Source organism: Magallana gigas, chromosome 2 (assembly GCF_963853765.1).
Source record: "Magallana gigas chromosome 2, xbMagGiga1.1, whole genome shotgun sequence".
NCBI classification, from domain to species: domain Eukaryota; kingdom Metazoa; phylum Mollusca; class Bivalvia; order Ostreida; family Ostreidae; genus Magallana; species Magallana gigas.
The window spans coordinates 15,005,725-15,024,814 of record NC_088854.1 but is presented as its reverse complement, the minus strand read 5'-3'; the positions used below and the strand labels follow the sequence as shown (position 1 = coordinate 15,024,814).

General features: G+C 32.9%; 1 protein-coding gene across 1 annotated transcript; it reads right to left on the bottom strand.

Annotated features, from left to right (window-relative positions):
• Positions 1–8,191: 8,191 nt before the first annotated feature.
• Positions 8,192–18,177, bottom strand: LOC105346013 (uncharacterized). Its single transcript, XM_066075206.1, has 9 exons — positions 17,943–18,177; positions 17,688–17,797; positions 17,352–17,412; positions 16,724–16,775; positions 15,305–15,333; positions 12,176–12,244; positions 10,705–10,834; positions 9,442–9,612; positions 8,192–9,009 (listed from the first exon to the last, which is right to left on the bottom strand). Exons 1-9 carry the CDS (start codon positions 18,072–18,074, stop codon positions 8,351–8,353), a joined length of 1,413 nt encoding a protein of 470 aa, XP_065931278.1. The 5' UTR covers positions 18,075–18,177; the 3' UTR covers positions 8,192–8,350.
• Between the last annotated feature and the right edge of the window lie 913 nt (positions 18,178–19,090).

Genomic DNA, 19,090 nt, shown 5'->3' with positions numbered 1-19,090 from the left:
TTATCTTGGCAAAATCTCCAATTGTTCTATCATTTGATACGTCGAGGCTTGAGCTACGAAATTAAGACATCAAATGTTAGTTTAAACAGCCCTGGTCCCGATCTCATTTGACTGTTGCTTCACAATCGCATTTCGTTATCAAAAGTCGTGGTTTCTAAGCAACAATTGTATTAACTTCCAGCGTTTTCGGTGAAGCATTGCTACAAATCACATCCGCGAACCGATTTGGTGGACTTAAAATGCATCAAAGTGCCCATCAAATGGCATTTCTGGTTTTCCTGGAGTAGAACCCGAACGAAGGATCGGAGCCAAGATAAGAATGAATAGCCCTTTGCTATTGATTGTCCAGGGGTCTTGGGAGGAATTGATTACTGAAATCAGGATAACTTTAATTGACAGGATTAAGACAATGAAATTGAAATAGACATTCACTATATGGAGTTGTAATGTTTGCCTGAACGTTAAAATGCAGCTTAATTTCGTGGAATAAAGAGGAATACCATGGGGGAAACGAGCAATCACTTGCAATCTAGAACCTATAAATGGTTGGGACTGATATTAAAAACTGAGCGTCATCTCATATCAGATCGATTTAGTCTTATTCGTTCAATCTAAACGCGACGTACAAAAACTCTACACGCGCCATGCATAGTTAAGAGGGTGTCATTTTCGATCAACACAGTCATGGCTTCGGCCGATAAAAGTTAAAAGTTAAAGAACAAACCATAAAATGTATCGATTCATTGTATTACTTGTGTGGACTACTGTATAACCCATGTATAAAGCGCACGTGTAAAGCAGAACGGAGTCTTTGTCGAAACTACGTGTTCTTGATGATTAAACAATGACTTTCTGCTTGAATTTTGTATAGAGGCGCCTTGTAAGCAATTAATTTGTCTGATATTGTTCTTTTAACTTCGATTATTAACCAGGATCTCCAATCTGTAATTCTAATTCTAAATAAACACCCCAAACCCTAGGAATATGTTATATTACTGGTCTCCCCTATATTTAATTATTTCTCTCTTATGCTATATTTCTTAATGACATGAAATCATTTAAGATAGTGAAGGAGCGTTGCAATGATATGATGCAGGAACATATTAATTATTACAAACATTTTTTACTTTTTGTCGTAATCTGGATCCCAAATCAGACACAAACACCGGTAAGACAGAAAATAGGTGTTACATGCCGCCATACTGAAAAGTACTTAATGTTGACTTACCTTATTAGCTACCATGAATAGAGAAGGATCAAAGGACCAACGATCTTAGTTTGATCATGATTGAGAGAGAAAGAAAATATGATGTTTTGTTAATATAGAAAATCATTATATTTTCGTTTTACGTAGACTATGTTATTTTTAATTTTGACACTGCTCTTTTGCATTTTTGTATTAATGAGCCACGGTGTCTAGACCAGACGGTGTGTCAGCGCTTCCAAGACTATGGCAAATTGATGTTAATGTTTGATACCTAAGCCATCCTTTAAAAATTTCGGAATTGTCGCCTGGATGTTTCTAGACCCACGAGGGAGGGGGTTCTATTTTTCAAACTTAAAGTTCAACTAATTAAAAATTGGTAAAAAATTAAAAATCTCCATATGAAATATTATCAGCGGTTGCATTTCAATGAGGCGGGGGAGGCAAAATACCGAACAAACAATAATTTTATTTTGGCCCTATCAAACAAACAATAATTTCATTTTGGCCCTATCAAACAAACAATAATTTTATTTTGGCCCTACCTGCTACGCATGTAAGTCGACAAATCTTGACGCGTTACCTCTATGGTTGTATTTTTACTTTTAGGGCCGAGTTCTTTTGTCGCATTGGGCGGGGGTGAGCCCCGAAAAGCTGAAAAGCGGATGCAGGGGCCATGATGTTGTCTCCATAAATAAATAAACCGGAAAACACACACAAGCATAAAAAAATCAATTGAAGGTCTTCATGCAATAGTCATGACAAACTTCCTTTGGTACTTTAGGCCGTTTACTGAAAGTGTTATAAAAAAAAATATAATGCAAATAAGGATTCCCTAATATAAAAACGCAAATGATAACCTAATCCCATGACAGGACAGACAGATTAAAACAATCATATATAGCCTTCACGTTCTTGAGTCAGTCAGTATGGTATAAAATACTGACTTTATAGTAGTGGGTTTTTTAAATCAATAATTTGATTATGCATATTTCATTAATAAAAGCCGATTTTAATCTTTATTAACTTAACAAAATTCAACATTAGCATGAATTAATGTTTCTTAGGGTGAAATATGGGGGATCGAGTGTACAAGACAAGCTTAATATATTCTGCAGTTGGTATCCCCTTTTCACTCATCCTCTGTTTAAGGTTTCGGCAATGTTTGGAAAAAGAAAAGTTAGAACGGTAAAAACGAAACACATACAATATCTTACCATATGCTCTTTAAGTGAAAGTTGTTTTTGCCCAGCGTAGCAGGAATGAAGCACTCGAACAGAGCTTGTTTGTTCCGCATTTGTGTCGGCAAATTGAATGCTTTCTCCTGTCCTGTCCCATAAAATTTAGTTATTACGTGACATAAACTATTTTAAAATCGATTAAGTGTGATTTGCAGTTGGAGTAGACTGGACTATTTTCTCTTCCACATCAGCATACATCAACCGTATTCATGTAGTCCTTAAAAAACCAAAAACTCTGGAGAAAAAAAACGAAGACGAATACTTATTGTGGTCGTAGAAAAGTTCAAACAAAAGAGGATAAAAATAACACTTCCTTTTAAAATGATTCAGAATTGCGATGAAATAAAATGACCAGATATAAAATAAAAATGGAGACTTCATTCGAAACTGCTAAGATTGATCGATTGTTTTACAATTATAGAGTGTATATAATATTCTAAAAACAAAAAATATGCAACGGTTAAAAGCAATGAACGCTGTCCAATCTTTTCTTCAGTTAAACTTTTCATGATGATTCAAAGAAAAATGACAGACTTATGACCGATTGGTCGGTGTTTTAATTAAATTTGCCTAATCGATAAGCAATAAATCTAATAGGGTATTGGCAGACTAGACTTTGCTACGTAGGTATGGGGGGTTTTGATTATTTTTAGAGTCAGACTATTACTCAGATGTCGGTTGAATATTTGTCGTTGTAATATGGTCACCATCTCAAAGTTTTAAATTCATTCAAAGTTTCAATGTTATTTTCATTGTAATAAATATCTAGTGTAACAGGTACACAGAATATCAAAAAAAAAATCAATCACAGTTTTAAAAATATTGATTAAAAACCATATGCAAATCAGAGAGGAAAACACGTTGCAAGATCTAGAGACTTCTCCTAATTCAGGGATGTCTGTTACAAGACTGCTTCATAATTAACGCAATAGATAGATTGACTTGCTAATGGAATGAGTTATATAACGCATATCGTCATTTCACACCGATATTTATGATAAACCCTAAATTGAATTTGAAGGGTGGTTGTATTTTTTTTCATTCCATGCCACTTTGGCACGAGAGATATCAAATATGGCCTGATTCACGCAGATGATTCGATAACTTCGCCAATTAATATGAGGAGCAAAAAGCTACTTTTCTGGCAATATAAAAGGAATGTCATGGATTTGGTAAACAAATTGTAATTTCCTCACAATGATTTTCAATTAGCTCTACTTTATCGCGCATTATCCAGTGAAGTTCTTGTACGAGATTAATAATTCTTTGTCATCCGAATTCTAGCTTCAATTTGACGCAATTAATTTACTGTCATCATTCGTGGTATTTGCACCACTAATGGGAAATTTGTGTTTTTGGTCATAATATCATTGCGGCAAAAGTAAACATAATTTGCAATTTTCCTGGATAGCGCATTGGTCTTTTACAATGAATTTCAAATAATACCAAACTAGTTTGGTCGTTTTGCACAGGAGAGCAGGAGATTAGGAGCCGTTATAATGGTCGTATAATTGAGACCTGCTATAGAAATAAAGAACACAGTGCAAAATCATAGGATTTTATAACATTTGATAGAGATCATTCGAGTTGTTTGTTCTAAAAAAAAAAAAAAAAATTCGGCACCAATTTTGCGTATATATCATCTCGCCCTTGCCTTAGCTTACGAAGGAAGGTTATGAAAATGACCGAAAGTGGTCCGAATGCGTTTTTACCAAGTTTGGTATATTTCCGCGATAAAAAAATATTAAGGTAGCAATATTAGAGATGAGAAAAAGTTCCTCACAATTTTGCTACTCTATTTTTTAATCAAAGTATTAACCTATGGAATCTGAGAGGACAACAGCACATTACGGCGGTAGTGCTATCGTGTAAACAAATCTTGGGGATAATCTGAGAGTACAGGGTCTTCATTTGGATTTCAGTCTGTCTCGTGGTCCCCTTTATGTTTCAAAGCAGCATTGGGAATATTGATGTCAAATTAATTAATTTATCAGATGCACGACCGGAATCAAATGCTTGTCACTCCAATCTATAACACGGGTTCTTTTAGTGTTCAGTGATTTTATGTTGGGGACATAAACCTGTAATAGATGACGTCATTAAGGTTGGTCTGGTTATACCAGGTGGTCTTTCTCTTTCTAGGAGGATGGGAAACTGCAGTTCATATCATTGTCCTAATTTGTTACCGATGAAATGTTTGATCATTTCACTTTTAATAGAATGGGAATAAAATGAATAGATGGGTCATTTCAATTTCAATTAAATGGTCACATGAAAATTTTTAGTGCACTTTTCAATCTCAAAGAGGGGTTGATACCCGAGCTTACGCTGAATTTTTCTTTCTACATACTTCATCAAATGTTAACTAAATTACAGTAAAAAGTCGCAACTCGAGAAAAAAAATTATCATTAAAAGATAAAGATATCATATAGTGTCCTTAAAGTTAATGCCATTATATTGGAAGTCTTCAAAGGAAAACGTGCCACTGGTTTAATGCCTTCATACCAGATCACTGCCAATAACACTGCACATGGCAAGTTCGCGTGGTCCGCGGATATTGCGTTGATAACGATATTTCTAGATAAGGTAAATCATTGAGTCTGTGACAATCATGATGGGTATGGATAAAGGTGGGTGCAACCTCAGCCAGATCTAGGTGTTTATGAGACCAATCAGCGGTGTGTTAAGTTACAATTAAAGCAAGAGTCTTTCTTGCTTTAATCACTGGTCCAAATATCGACCCTCGTTCAGTAATGTGCAATAGGGGTGTTACTGAGATTCAACATTGTCAGATATTACATTATCAAGAATAACACCAATTCTTTCAACGATAAAATTATACGTTGGATCTAGTAGTACTAAACACATGTGCCAGCCGCAAATTATACGTCATTCTTTGATTTACAGAGGCTCTGGTCGGTGGCGAGGCAGAGCACCATCTACTGGTGAAGGATTGATCATCAGTCGTAATTCTCAAAGCCAGAACGTACCATTAAGGTTGTCTAATGGATTGTGGAGATCTCTCTTTTGCCGAATTCTCTTTCGTGTTCTCTATAGATATTCAAATTAGAGCGATTTCTTCGTAGAACCACAAGTCATCAAGGCGGGAGAGTATTTTCGCATAAAATTATATCTTGAAAAAAAAAATGGTATGATTGTTCATATTCTTTGTAACAATAGAGGGGGGTGAGGGCAGACCTAAGTGCTGGTTTCATGAACTCCCATTAGTAGGTTTTCACCTGGCAATAATCTAATATATAAACCGTGGATTAATTCGCAATTAATTCTTACATTGACTCATTTTATTTCTTAGCTCAGAGGAATATTGACTGAATAGAAAAATAAAATTGGCTTAAAAGCCTTGTATCTAGTTTCGCAAGCAGCATCCATAAATCGAATGAATTTTATTCATGGTGTGCGTCGTTATAGATAAGCACTATTTTACAACAATGGATCTAAAGATAGACATTTTAATTAAGATGGTAGCGTCGTCTGTCGTGTTTCTAAGCCTTTGGGACTTTTGGTTTTCGATATGTATATTTCCTTCTTCGTTATATACAATATCAGGAACTTAATGTACTCTCGTCTGAAGTCGCAAGCCTTCATTAAAGGAATTCTAAACCAATTCAGATACCCCGCCTACCCAATTTGCTTTAATGCTACAAATTTACAGTAAACGATGAGAGACAAATCATGAAAGATCAATATCGTTGTAATTTCAAGCCTTTCTTTTAATACAGGGTTTATATATTTGACAGATTGTCTCTGCGTACATCTTAATAAGACTATAGCATAAACAAACTGGCGACATGATTTTACATTTTATATGATAATCTATTCTATAAAAAGAACAGAAAAATCTTTAAAATTTAAAGCATCGTTCTGAAGTCCCTGGTGCAATCGATGATTAAAGGGATTCGAGCCTTATAGAAGCAAACGAGTGAAAAACTAGTATATTAAGAAAAAAGTTAAAATTAATCCTTATATTTGTAAAATAGAGTTTGACTTTCAATTCTCTTGTATTTCATTCAGTAACATCAAATGCTTTACTAATCTAGTCTGTTCATAAAACACATTTCTTTTTTAAATAATTTTTCCTGCCAAGAACATGTGTAACATTAAAAGATTAAAATGTATCAATTTAAACTTATCTATAACAAACATGGCACTGTATGTGTAATCTCGTTAATATTCGTGGACAGCATTTTTCGTGGATTTAGCGACCCCGCAGCATTAACTGTGCTTAGTTGGTATAGAGCAATTGTAAATTTAGTCCAAATGTTATTACATGTTTAATTAATTAATAATATTTGCATGCAGAAAGTCTAACCGATCAACAAAGACTACAATGAAAAAAAATATTCTGACATTGTCTTGAAAACACTTAGGTCTATATAGTTTAAAATAACACTAAAGAAACTTGAACTGGTATCATCAGGTTACAGTTTCCTGAAGCTTACTTTGTAATACCTTTTAAAACAACACAGAAGGAATAAGGCAAAAACCCAATCCAAGAAGGAAATTGTCTTAAAAAGAGTTACCACAATTCGTTAGATAAAGGCAATCAAGCTCGCTGCGAGTGACAGGGAGGCTTTTATCAAAAGATTTGAATAAGCTTCATAAAGATCACAGTTCGTTTAGAAGTTGGCACCATTAATAACTCGATGTATAGACAAATACTAAGCAGACAGACCAAGACGCCATCAATCCTTAGATTCAGAATCAGGCAAGGACGGGGTTACATCAATAGTAATGGCAAAATGGCATGCAAAAATCGAATTAAAGATGGAATTGACTCGACATTTGACGTTCCAGGACTACAGGACAGCGAAAATATTGAACTTTTTGTCATTAGATTCATCAGTTGATGTATAATTGCTTGTTTTTCGGTTATTTTTGACTGAAATTTGACTGGAGGAAAATGTTACTTGTTATATACTCAACTCAACCTAGTCAAAAATTTAAGTTCAACGTACAACCACCACCATTTGATCATTGTGTTTTTAAAAAAACATTGATTCACATTTCTCTTTAAGGAAGCGGGTTGTAAACGCCATGACGGCATAATCGTGGGCGGGTCGATCCTACTGCCGAAGCAGCCACGTGACCGGACGTGAACAAGTCAAACAGCCTTCTTAAAATACATTACTCACTTTGAAACCCTTTCTTCCAAATCATTGCAATTTAAAAAGGCAATTCGTGAATTACAACATAAGTTTTTAGAGAGAAAAGAAAATTACTTCCTCTTTGGAACAACATCATATTATTATCGAACAATTTATCAGCCGTTGTTATTGTAAACAATCAATATTTACGCAAAGAGTCTGATGAAAAGAGGGAGTGTTTCAGTGTTATGATCACATTCAAAACAAATATAAAGTTCATCAAAACAGCTTACTTTCAACAATAAATCTACATGTATTTACCAAGGGCCTATGAACCAATGACACAGAAATTATATTATATTTTTTGCTTTTTCATTATCTTTTTATGTAATATATTTGATTTCCACTTGACCATTGTGCAAATATGGCTTAAAACCAAGTCCTGCATTACATTTATAAGAAGAACAGGATTATTTCTACGCCTACTTAAAGCAATAGTTATAGATTACAGAGTGCTATAGAGTGCTTAGAGGTCATAACTCTGTTTTTTGATATTCGGTACTCGTTTCTTTTGTAACTATAATGCTAGGAAAGATAACTCTATACTATTGGAGAACCTATGCAGAGAATACTGATAAAGATCATTGACTCAGTTTTAATTTCCAGTTCATGTTACTCACAGATCAACATGAATATACATTACTTGTTGGAGCCAGAAACACAAACATAAAACTCAAAATGATGTGCATTGCAGTCCCTCTTATTCAACTGATTCCATTCATACCATGATTTGGATCCTCTAACTATGTGTTTGATCTTTTGGTGGAAATGATTTTTTGGTTTTCTCTTTCATTTTTCGGGCTTTAGGATTAACAATCACTTGATCTGGGTGGAGCTCACAAATATACACCTCGTTGCTCGGCACCACTCCTGGAGGTGACCCCTGCATAGCGGGGTGCAACTGTTGCTGCCTCCTCACAGGAAGCTTGGGGTGTGGACTAATGTTTGTAGTGTGTACCTGTGGCATCATCTGATCTGTAACTTTTCTCTGCGTGTTTGGTAAAGGAGGTGGTACTAGACGATTCAACTGTCCTTGTGGAACCCTCATAATGGGAGTCATTTTGATCAAATCTACAGGAATACACAGGGGATTCATAGTAAACAAAGTGGGTTTCCTGGGACAGGGAGTTTTAGAGGCTTTTGTTCTTTCTTTTCCCAAGTTACGTTTTTTTGCAGTCTGTAAGCTGCCAGGCTCTATCTCAGAAGAACTAGATTTCGAGTTAATTTGTGTATCTGATTGGACGCTTTCTTGTGTTGGTTGGGTAGCTGATTGGACGCTGTCTGGTGTTGGTTGGGTAGAAGGACCTGGGTGATTTTCAACAGAGCTCTGGGTAGAAGATTGTGCAGTGGAAGACTGAGGCTGACTATTCCCATTTTCTGGGCAGAGATCAGAGAAATCTAAAAGGAAAAGAAAATGGAAATTTGTGATCAAAAATCACAAAATGATTGAAGTGATAGAACATGGATCCATTGTTATCAATCTATGTCTGACTAGCTATGGTAGCTACAATGTTGGATTAGAACAGAAAAGTCACTATAAGGTTGAACAAGAGTACGAAAAATAATGTGCCTAAAAGTTAGTCTTTTAAGAGACATCCTTATTGCCATAAAATTTTTTCCATGACTTTTCTTCTGAAGGTAAACAATATTGTGGAATCATATAATTTTGTGGGGGCCAATTTTTAAAAATAAATTAAGTAAAAATACTTAATCTTTTATGATTAGTTTTCACCTACGATTTAAATTCGTGGGTTAGGGTACCCACAAATACCACAACAATTGAGCCACCACGAATTCTAATGATTTCACAGTGACTTGTGAATTACTTACCATTTTCAATAGCTTTCCTGGCTTTGATGAGGGCTTGAAGGGGATCATTCATGTCAACTTTTCCTGCCAGCAGATTGTATTTCCAGAGCATGACCTCCCTCTGTTTAGTGGTGTGATGTGAACGAAGAAAATCGACAAGACCATGCAGCAAATCCAAAATGACAGCTGATTCTACAAAATCAGTGTGAATCTAAATAAATTCATATATCAATACCTATGGATATATTCTTTTTTACCATTAATTCATAATATATAACTGCTGTAACTGCCAGTCTGAAAAAATTTGGATTGACAACCTGGGAGCTACAATTCCTTACATGTTAAAAAGTTGCAATTTACAGCACACAAAAACTTAAGCTAGTTTGGGACTAATTAACCTTGGATCCATAAATATTTTGTGGAAATAATAAGTACATGTACCATTATATTCTTCCGACAATTTACTACTGATGTTGTTGTTTACTTGCCATATAATTAATGCTTCCCTTTAAAAAACAAACTAGCCAACATCAGAAAATGAAGTACGTTGGATTCTTGCACTGATCAATAGTCACTATTTTTACATGTAAACAAACCAAACCACTTTACTTTACTGGGCTGGTGATGGTGTTTATAAGAATATTAGAGGTAAGTAAAGTAATGATATCTGTAGTAAATTGTCCAAGGAATTTTTAGAAAACTTGTACAGATTGCATTCAGAAATAAGATTAATCAGTAGAAAGAAATTTTCAGACATGAGCTGCACTCCTGCAGCTAAATATATACATGTACATACAAATACCGGTGTATAAGTGTATAAATATTTAAATTTTATAAAACAAGTACTTGCAAAAGAGTCAATATCTAACTGCAAGGATTTTATTTATAAACAGAGAAGAAAAAATTTAAAGAATTGATGGACATTTATTTTATGACTACTAAAGCCACTCCCTAAAACCATCACATCTGACCATTCAGCCATATATTTTACAATTTTGATAGAGGCCCCCTTGCTCATCATAACAAGTCATTAGTTTGTTTGTTGAATGTCGAGTAGTAAAAAATTAAATTTTGAAGACTGCATTCATACATGTATTTACCCAAATGTATGACTCATAAGGATGACTATGAATTTCATAATTTATATTTCCCCCTCCTACTAATGCTACACACTGAATTTGGTCAACAAAACGTTCAACAGATGTATAAAACAGAGGAATATAGTAAACATGCAAGCATCGAATACTGTTTAAAATATGTCAATCTCTGTGAACAATCTGATACCTAGCTTTCCAAGGTCTGGAAGTTCACTCTCAGACAACATGCCAGAGATATATTTGTAGATTGCTTTGTAGTCTGGGGTACTAGGTCCAGGCTCCGGAAACACCTCAAAGTTTGCAATGATGGACATCACCTGTAATTCATAAAATTAAACATGTATACAAAGTTTAATTGTACAAACTGTTTAAAATCAACCAAGTTCTCTGTTATTTTTCAAACTGCTGAATAGTACCAGTTTCCTGGGTTCTGTCATAAGCAGTGCAACCCCAAATCACCCATAAAGTTTCAACACACTTTACAAAATGTTGTGAAGTTAGAGTTGGCACTGGTAATAAAATCAAGGCCATTATATAATGACTTCTTTCTTAGGCAGCAATAATATTGCTTCAAATGCTGCCATATAAGTTTTTTACTGCTATTGTGAAAGGAGAAAAATTCACAGATATGATTATATAAGTAAATCAGGTTAAAGCATTAATCACTGTTCTGAAATTTTTAAATTGTACATTATTTGACAAGAAAGTATATGCATGTAAAATATTTTCTCCAAAAAGTAAAAAAAACAACTAAATTGTAATTTTTTAAAGCATTGAATTATTATTCCTCTTTAAAATTCTTGCAATAAGATCTGTCTACTGTATTTTTATTTTTAGCAATTTTTCGCATGACAAACTTTAATTTGATTTCTATTATTTATTCATTTTGGTCTTAACTCTTGCAATTTTATGCTCTTTTAATTTTTCTCCAATGAGAATTTAATTGATTTGATTACTTGGGTATAATTAAGAATCTAACAGTATATATGAAAGACTTACTGAATATTTGTTAAAAAACATTGCTAAAATTAATGCATACCCAATGTTTATTCATTCAAAATAAAAATTTTAGTGTATGTTTAACCTTGACAGTGTGTTAAGCTAAGTCGGTAAATAATTAATCAAATTCTGGCTTAGAATGTTTCTACTGTAGAGTCGCAACAAATGAACAATATTTTGGTGTACTTCTTATTTAAAATGAAATTGGATCGACACAGAATCATTGAAATATTCTGACAAAACATTAAGAATACAGTTAAAATAGTATATACTGTACCTACAAATACACAGCTCTTTGTGAAACAAGTATGTACATGTGATGATACAAAATACTATTCTGATATAGAACCATTTTCACAAGAGCTTGGCTTTGGGTAGTTGTGTCAAACAGCAATGTAACGTAGGCCTGTCTATTTCATTGCTGGCCACTCAGCCATGGCTCTTTGAAACTAACAAGATTTGTCTTCCTTTTGAGCTAAGACTATGCAATTGGTGCATATTTCGCTTGAAACCGCGTCATTTTTAACTTGTTTTGACGCAGGAAATAGATAGCTACGTTTAACGGAATGTCCAAGGTCTTGTTAAAATGGTTCTAAAAAGGTTAAGATCCTGACCAAAAATGACATAATTTTTTCAGCTATACATGTACAATGTATTACCTTTCCTAAATTAATAGTGTAGTCTTTCTTTTCCTGAGATGTCAAATCACTCAGTAAATTTAACCAGTACTGAAATAAAAGGAAAGATACATTTTTAACATTTTTTTAACAAGAGATGTTTGTAAAAACTTATGCCCCCTCCCTTGGAAACATCTGCGAAGAAAACGAATGGAATCTGCAAATAATTGTAACATCTGTGAAGAAAATGAACAAAAACTGCAAATAAATAGAATTTTTCAAAGTCAGAGGTGCATAACTCAAAAATTAGTTGATTGTACCCAAAATTAACTTGAACTAGATACTATTATGATAAATCTCTATACCAAATTTCATTTCAGTAGGGACAATCTCTACAAAGAAAATAAAAGAAACTGCAAATAATTGGATTTTTTTCTGGTTTTGAATTGCACGGTTTTGGCAGAGGCATCCATACTCATCCTAACAATACCAAAGCAGGAAAAGAGAATCTGTTTTTACTTTATTTTTTCCCCTAGATTTAACATTTCCATATTATTATTACACAATTTACATATTAAATGTTCCCCTTCCCTTACAGATGTAACAAACCAAATTTGGTCAACGTTGACCTTACAGATTCTAAAACATAGGTAATCACAGATTAAAAAGCTCACCGAGACAAGACATCACCCTTATGAGACTTCACCTTTATGAGACCACCTTTATCATATTAAATGAAAATCATACTTTATGATCTTGGATATTCATGGATTCTGTTTTGACACAATATCGTATATCATCTGTTAAAAAATTGTATGATAATCATATGTTCATATTTTAATCAATACAATAATGTAAAATTAAATATTGCATCCTATCATATTTACAACATTTATCATATAAAACAATAAAATATCATAATAAACAATGATGAGATATGATATTGTAATGTATGATATGAAATTGTATTGTGTTATACATTATTGTATTTGATCACATAATACAATATCATAATATATAAAACAATATAGTATTATATTACAATATCATATTACATAATACATCATAATAATGAAACATATGATATTATATTGTATAATATAGTATGATACTGTATCATTTTTGATACATAATATGATATTGTATCATATGATACAATATAATTTGATGTGTACATCATTATATCATATCAAATGATACAATATTATGTGATAAAGTAAAATATTATATAATACAATATTATAATATACATATTGTATCATATGATACAATAATATATTTTACAATATCATACAATACAATTTCATGTGATGTGATAATATATCATATTATAAACCAATATCATATCATACAATATCGTATGATAAGATATTATATAATATTACAGTATCATATTATACAGTTTCATGTGATATAATTCTATATTACAGAAACTAATATCATATTATACAATATCGTATGATACAATATTATATAGAATATACAATATTGTATCATAGGATACAATATTATATTTTGCAATATCTTATGTAATAGTATCATGTGATAAAATAATAAATTAATAATACAATATAGTATTATACAATATTGTATCATAATATACATAACGATATCATGATACAATATCATAACATAAATTATCAAAAAAATTGATACAATATCATATTGTATCATATTACTTTTTATAATATTACATATGATATTATTTTGTATCATATTAAACAATATTGTTTCATACCATACAATACTATATCATAGGAATCATGTTATATCATTTATCAACAAACACATCTATCTATCGAGCAGGTTTGAGTGAGTTAGGAGATTTCTTTAGCATCCTTGATAATGGAGATCAGGCTCTGCATCTGAAGCAACCTCTGCGTTTCATTTATAATATAGTTAAATCAACTATGCAAGCTATTATCTATAAAACATGTGACCTGTTCCAAAAAACTAAACCTCATCCAGCATCCGAAACCTATGGCTCAGATTCAGCATTCAAGCCTGTCAGGTGCATCAGTATACATAAGATGCATCTCCATGCAAGTTTGGTGAAGTTCAGACCAGTAATAACTAAGATATCATCATCAGAGGGCACTAGCAATTTAAACCTTAACCTGCTTCAGCATCCGCAACCTATGGCTCAGATTCAACATCCATGCCTGTCAGGTGCATCTGTATCACAAGACACACCATCCATTCAAGTTTGGTGAAGTTAGGACCTGTAATAACTAAGATATATTTTTTAGCATCCTTGATAATGGAGATCAAGCTCTGCATCTGAAGCTTCCTCTGTGATTCATTCATATTACAGTTTAATCAACTATGCAAGTTTTAAATAGTACTATTATCTATTAAACATGTGACCTGTTCCAAAAAACTTAACTATATCCAGCATCTGAAACCTATGGCTCAGACTCAGCATTCAAGCCCGTCAGGTGCATCAGTATCATAAGATGCACCATCCATGGAAGTCTGGTGTAGTTAGGACAAGTAATAACTAAGATATAATCATCAGAGGGCACCTGTTTCAAAAACTTTAACCAGCTCTAAAAACCTTAACCTCCTCCAGCATCCGAAACCTATGGCTCAGATTCAGCATTCAAGCCTGTCTGGTGCATCAGTATCATAAGATGCACCATCCATGGAAGTCTGGTGAAGTTAGGACAAGTAGTAACTAAGATATAATCATCAGAGGGCACCTGCAACAAAAACTTTAACCTGGTCCAAAAACCCTAACCTCCTCCAGCATCTGAAATTTAGGACTCAGATTCAGCATCCAAGTCTTTCAAGTCCATAAGTAGGTCCAGATGCATCATCCATGCAAGTTTGGTGAAGATAGGACAAGTAATAGTTTAGATACAGGACCTGAAACAAAAACTTTAACCAGGTCCGGACGCCGACGCCGACGCCGAGGGTATAGCATAAGCTCCCCCTGACTTCGTCTCGGTGAGCTAAAAACTGAAAATGTTTGCAAGTTTGTACTACTGGCTCAGGATAAAAGACGAAAACAAATTAATTTGTCCTAATGAATTAAAGAAGGCACCTCAGCATCTCGGGTATTCTAAAACTGAAAGTCACAAGATGAAGAGGTATATTACTTTACAATCATTTGAAATGTCTGAGATATGTAAATAAATTACTTAGTATTTAAGATCCAAACCTTCCTACCTCTATTGGTGCTTTTGGAGCTTTGTTTGCTGAGAAAAAAAAAATAATATGATATTAAATAATGCCACAAAAAAAATTTCATTCAAATATTTTAAACTAAAATAGAGAAAATGAAGAATGTCAAGATATAAAAAATGTTTGAAGCAATTGACATCCACACCACAACGTATGCATGTAAGTATTTTACTCACTAAAACAACACATTTATAAAAGAAATCATGATTTATTGAATGTCATTGATGTTTAAAAAGGTGGGTAAGAACATATTGTCTAATTGATAAATGTATATCATCAGATCAAATTACAAATAAACTAAGCCTCCCTAATGATCTGACATTCACAGCCTGTCTGTGAGACATTGCCCATGTGCAGTCTTCGAAATCAAATCATCGGTGTCAATGATAATAAGATCATGGTTCACATGTGGACCAACTTTGTCCCGATTTTAAAAATCTTGATAACATTGCATGATACAAAAGAAGTTTTGAAAAATTCTGAAAGTGATACATGTATATATACACAACCTCTTCAATCAATGTTAGTGATTGAAAAAAAAATTGAACAAATATCAATTCTTCATTGGATTAAATATTTTGTCGACCAAAAGCTTACAAAAGCCTACAAAAGCTTACCAGATTGTATTTTTTCATATTTTCTCAACACACAGGTACACATAATCAGAAGCCCATATATTTCTTTTTGTTTCAGTCCACAAAGAAACCACAGTTAACCACATAATATTTAAGTTATTGTTCCATAATTAGAACTAAATTTCTTATTTTTAAAGTAATTTTGGCTGGCAAAACTTGATATTCTTAAACAGTATTTCCAAATAAATAAAATAAAATTTGGATAAACTTATTTTGGTAGGAGAAAAACTTTTTAAAAGTATGCTCTACTGTGGAATCATTGAAATTCATGGGAGCCAATTTTCATGGATTGTGGGTTTTTTGCTTATTCATGGGGATGTTATTTCATTCAGGAGTCCGTTTTCAGTTTCAGTAAAAGAATCTAACTCTTTCAAAATTTGTTCTTGTCAAGAATGTAAATTTCTTGGGAGATCGAGGGCTACCCTCAAATACCACAAAAATTGAGCCACCATGAAATTTTATGATTCCACAATATTTAAAAAAAATCTCATTATAACAGACATCTATGTGGGTATAATATGAGTATCTTAATTGGCTAAAAGCCAAATGAGCATCCATATCTACATGTATATGATGGCTTTTAAAAAGAAACCTTATAAGTTTTACTCTTCTTGAACCTTTGTTCTTTTCTGATTGATACTAAAAGCAGTATGTATGAATTAAGTTTAAAAAATTGACCCCTTCTTGGCTCTAGATTAACATATTGATCAAAAATAGGATTTTCACTCACTTTATATGGACAGTTCAATGGAACAATGACAAAATGTACCTTTTATTTTCCGGACGGCTCCTTTCTTCATTTTTTCAATATAATGTGAAATCTGTAAGAGAGATCTAATAGTTGAAAATAGTGAGTAATTATAGCTTGATTAAGCACATTTATATGCACTGGAGTATATAACCCCCCCCCCCCAAAAAAAAATCAGATATTTTTATGTACGGCAATGTTGTTTTGTTGTTCTTGTTATTTACTTACTACATGTATTAAGCAGTATTTTTCTTCACACTACCTTCTCAATTTAAGTTTTTCCTTTAACATACAATATACAAGCCATTTAGAAACTGCCTTGGTGATAATATCGACACAGAATATCAAACTGTTATTTAAACAGAGTTCTAAATACTCATTTTTTGATGCCGGTTTCCTGAATATATGCAAATTACTGGTGAGGGATACCATTATATAAAATCAGTACCAAGGTTTTGGAAATTCAAACTTGACAGTATTTGTATAGGCCTATTTATTTTTTTTAAAAAGTAAAAGTACTTCCCATTTAAACACAGGTAAAGGCAAAATTGGAGAAACTTAAAGGAACTATACTTATTTACTATATAATTGGAACTCATTTTACACTATTTCTAAGTATTTTGTATACATAAATGTATTTTATACAAACCTCTTCCTTTGTTTTACTTTTAACCAAACTCTGAATTGACTCTATATCTGTTGGAGAAAAACTGAAAAGAATGCTTTGTATCAATCTGATCTAGTGTACTAAATATTTATTAGATCTTGTGTACTATGCACACTTAAATTTTGAATACCAAATAGAAAATAAATTGTAATTCATTTACACAGAGCTGTTGTGACACCTAATATGTCTAGATATTAAAACTGTGTATTGATATTATTAATCTAAATGGTTGCTCATTATGACAAACAATTGAAACCAATATCAATAAACCTTAAATAAATCAATATTTATATACCTAGTACCTTCAAACATACTTACTTCTTTAGAGCTTGTAAAAGCAATTTTTTCTCTTTCAGCTTCCAAGTCACATGTTTTGGTTGGTAAATCTCCTTAGCTTTGCCTGCTCTTCTTCTGAAAGATCTTGCATGCTGAAGAAAAAATGAAAATTAGATAATTGAAAGAGGCACAACAGCCTGTATGGTTCTAATTTCTATGGCATTGCTCTAACTTCATCTGAAATGATGTTAGTATTCAAATAATTATAGTACTGTAACCAATGAGTCCTGCTTTTACCTTAGGACTAGAGCAGCCTTCATTCGGTTCACACTTAGCTTTTGGTGGCCTGCCTTTCCTTTTCATGGGCTTTATTTCCTCTTTCTCTACAGAATTGTTCTGCATATCTGCACCATCTTCAAGTTCATCCATTATGGCAATTCTGGATCAATCTGTATTCATTAAATCATACCAGCATATTCTTATTTATAGTTTTAAAAAATCACTGCATGCTATTTAAAATCAATTTTGGTTCACACTGAAATACAACTATACTTGCTTCCTAAAAGATTTCAAGACTATTTAAATGTTTTAATAGCAAAAAATGTTTGTAAAAAGGTCCAACTAAAACTTGCATTCTTATACTCTGTCCCAAGTTTCTGTTTCCACCAATTTTTGTGTAATATCTTGATAATCATAAATACCTATGTGCCCAAACTACATCCATTCACTAGAATGAAAAAAGTCCTAATTATCTGTTCTGAAATGTCCCCTTTATCACTTCAGTTTCAATACATAACCAAAAATAGAAAGTCTATGGGAATTCATCGTCGAGGAATCAAGTGAAGTCGTATCAAAACCGACTCGTACCCACACAGACTCATAATCAATTGGTCTGGTGGTAAACGATGATTTTTGGATTATAAATATAAATTTTTAAAGATAAGCTGATAAGCTTAGGCTTTGATATTATTACAAATAATTCTGATATCATGAGATAATTGAGTGTAGAGTTTTAGATATCTTCAAACAAAGTTTAATGTCATCTCCTTTAAGTTTGCCAAAGAGTTTCCTTTATCAACATCATCGAAATTAACCAAGAGGTTTCTATCATTACACTGCATATGCTTTTCAACATTGAAAGCAGTGTAATGGAGAGAAAACCTGTGGGTTCTGTTGATGATGGGGATTTGGCACTGCAAACAAATTAAGTACCCCAAATGATAACAATAAACAATTTTTCGATGGTGGGAGTGCTTTCTAATGGAGAAAGATGTAAACACTTCCAATTTGAATCTCAGCTGTCAATGTTTGTTTTTGTTCATGTGAAATTCTCCACATATATACAGAATCTATACCATTTAGGAAGCGGTCTTGCATATTTCCCTTTTATTAATTTGAATTGTACTTTCATGACAAGTATGTTTACTTGAATTAAAAATCATCAA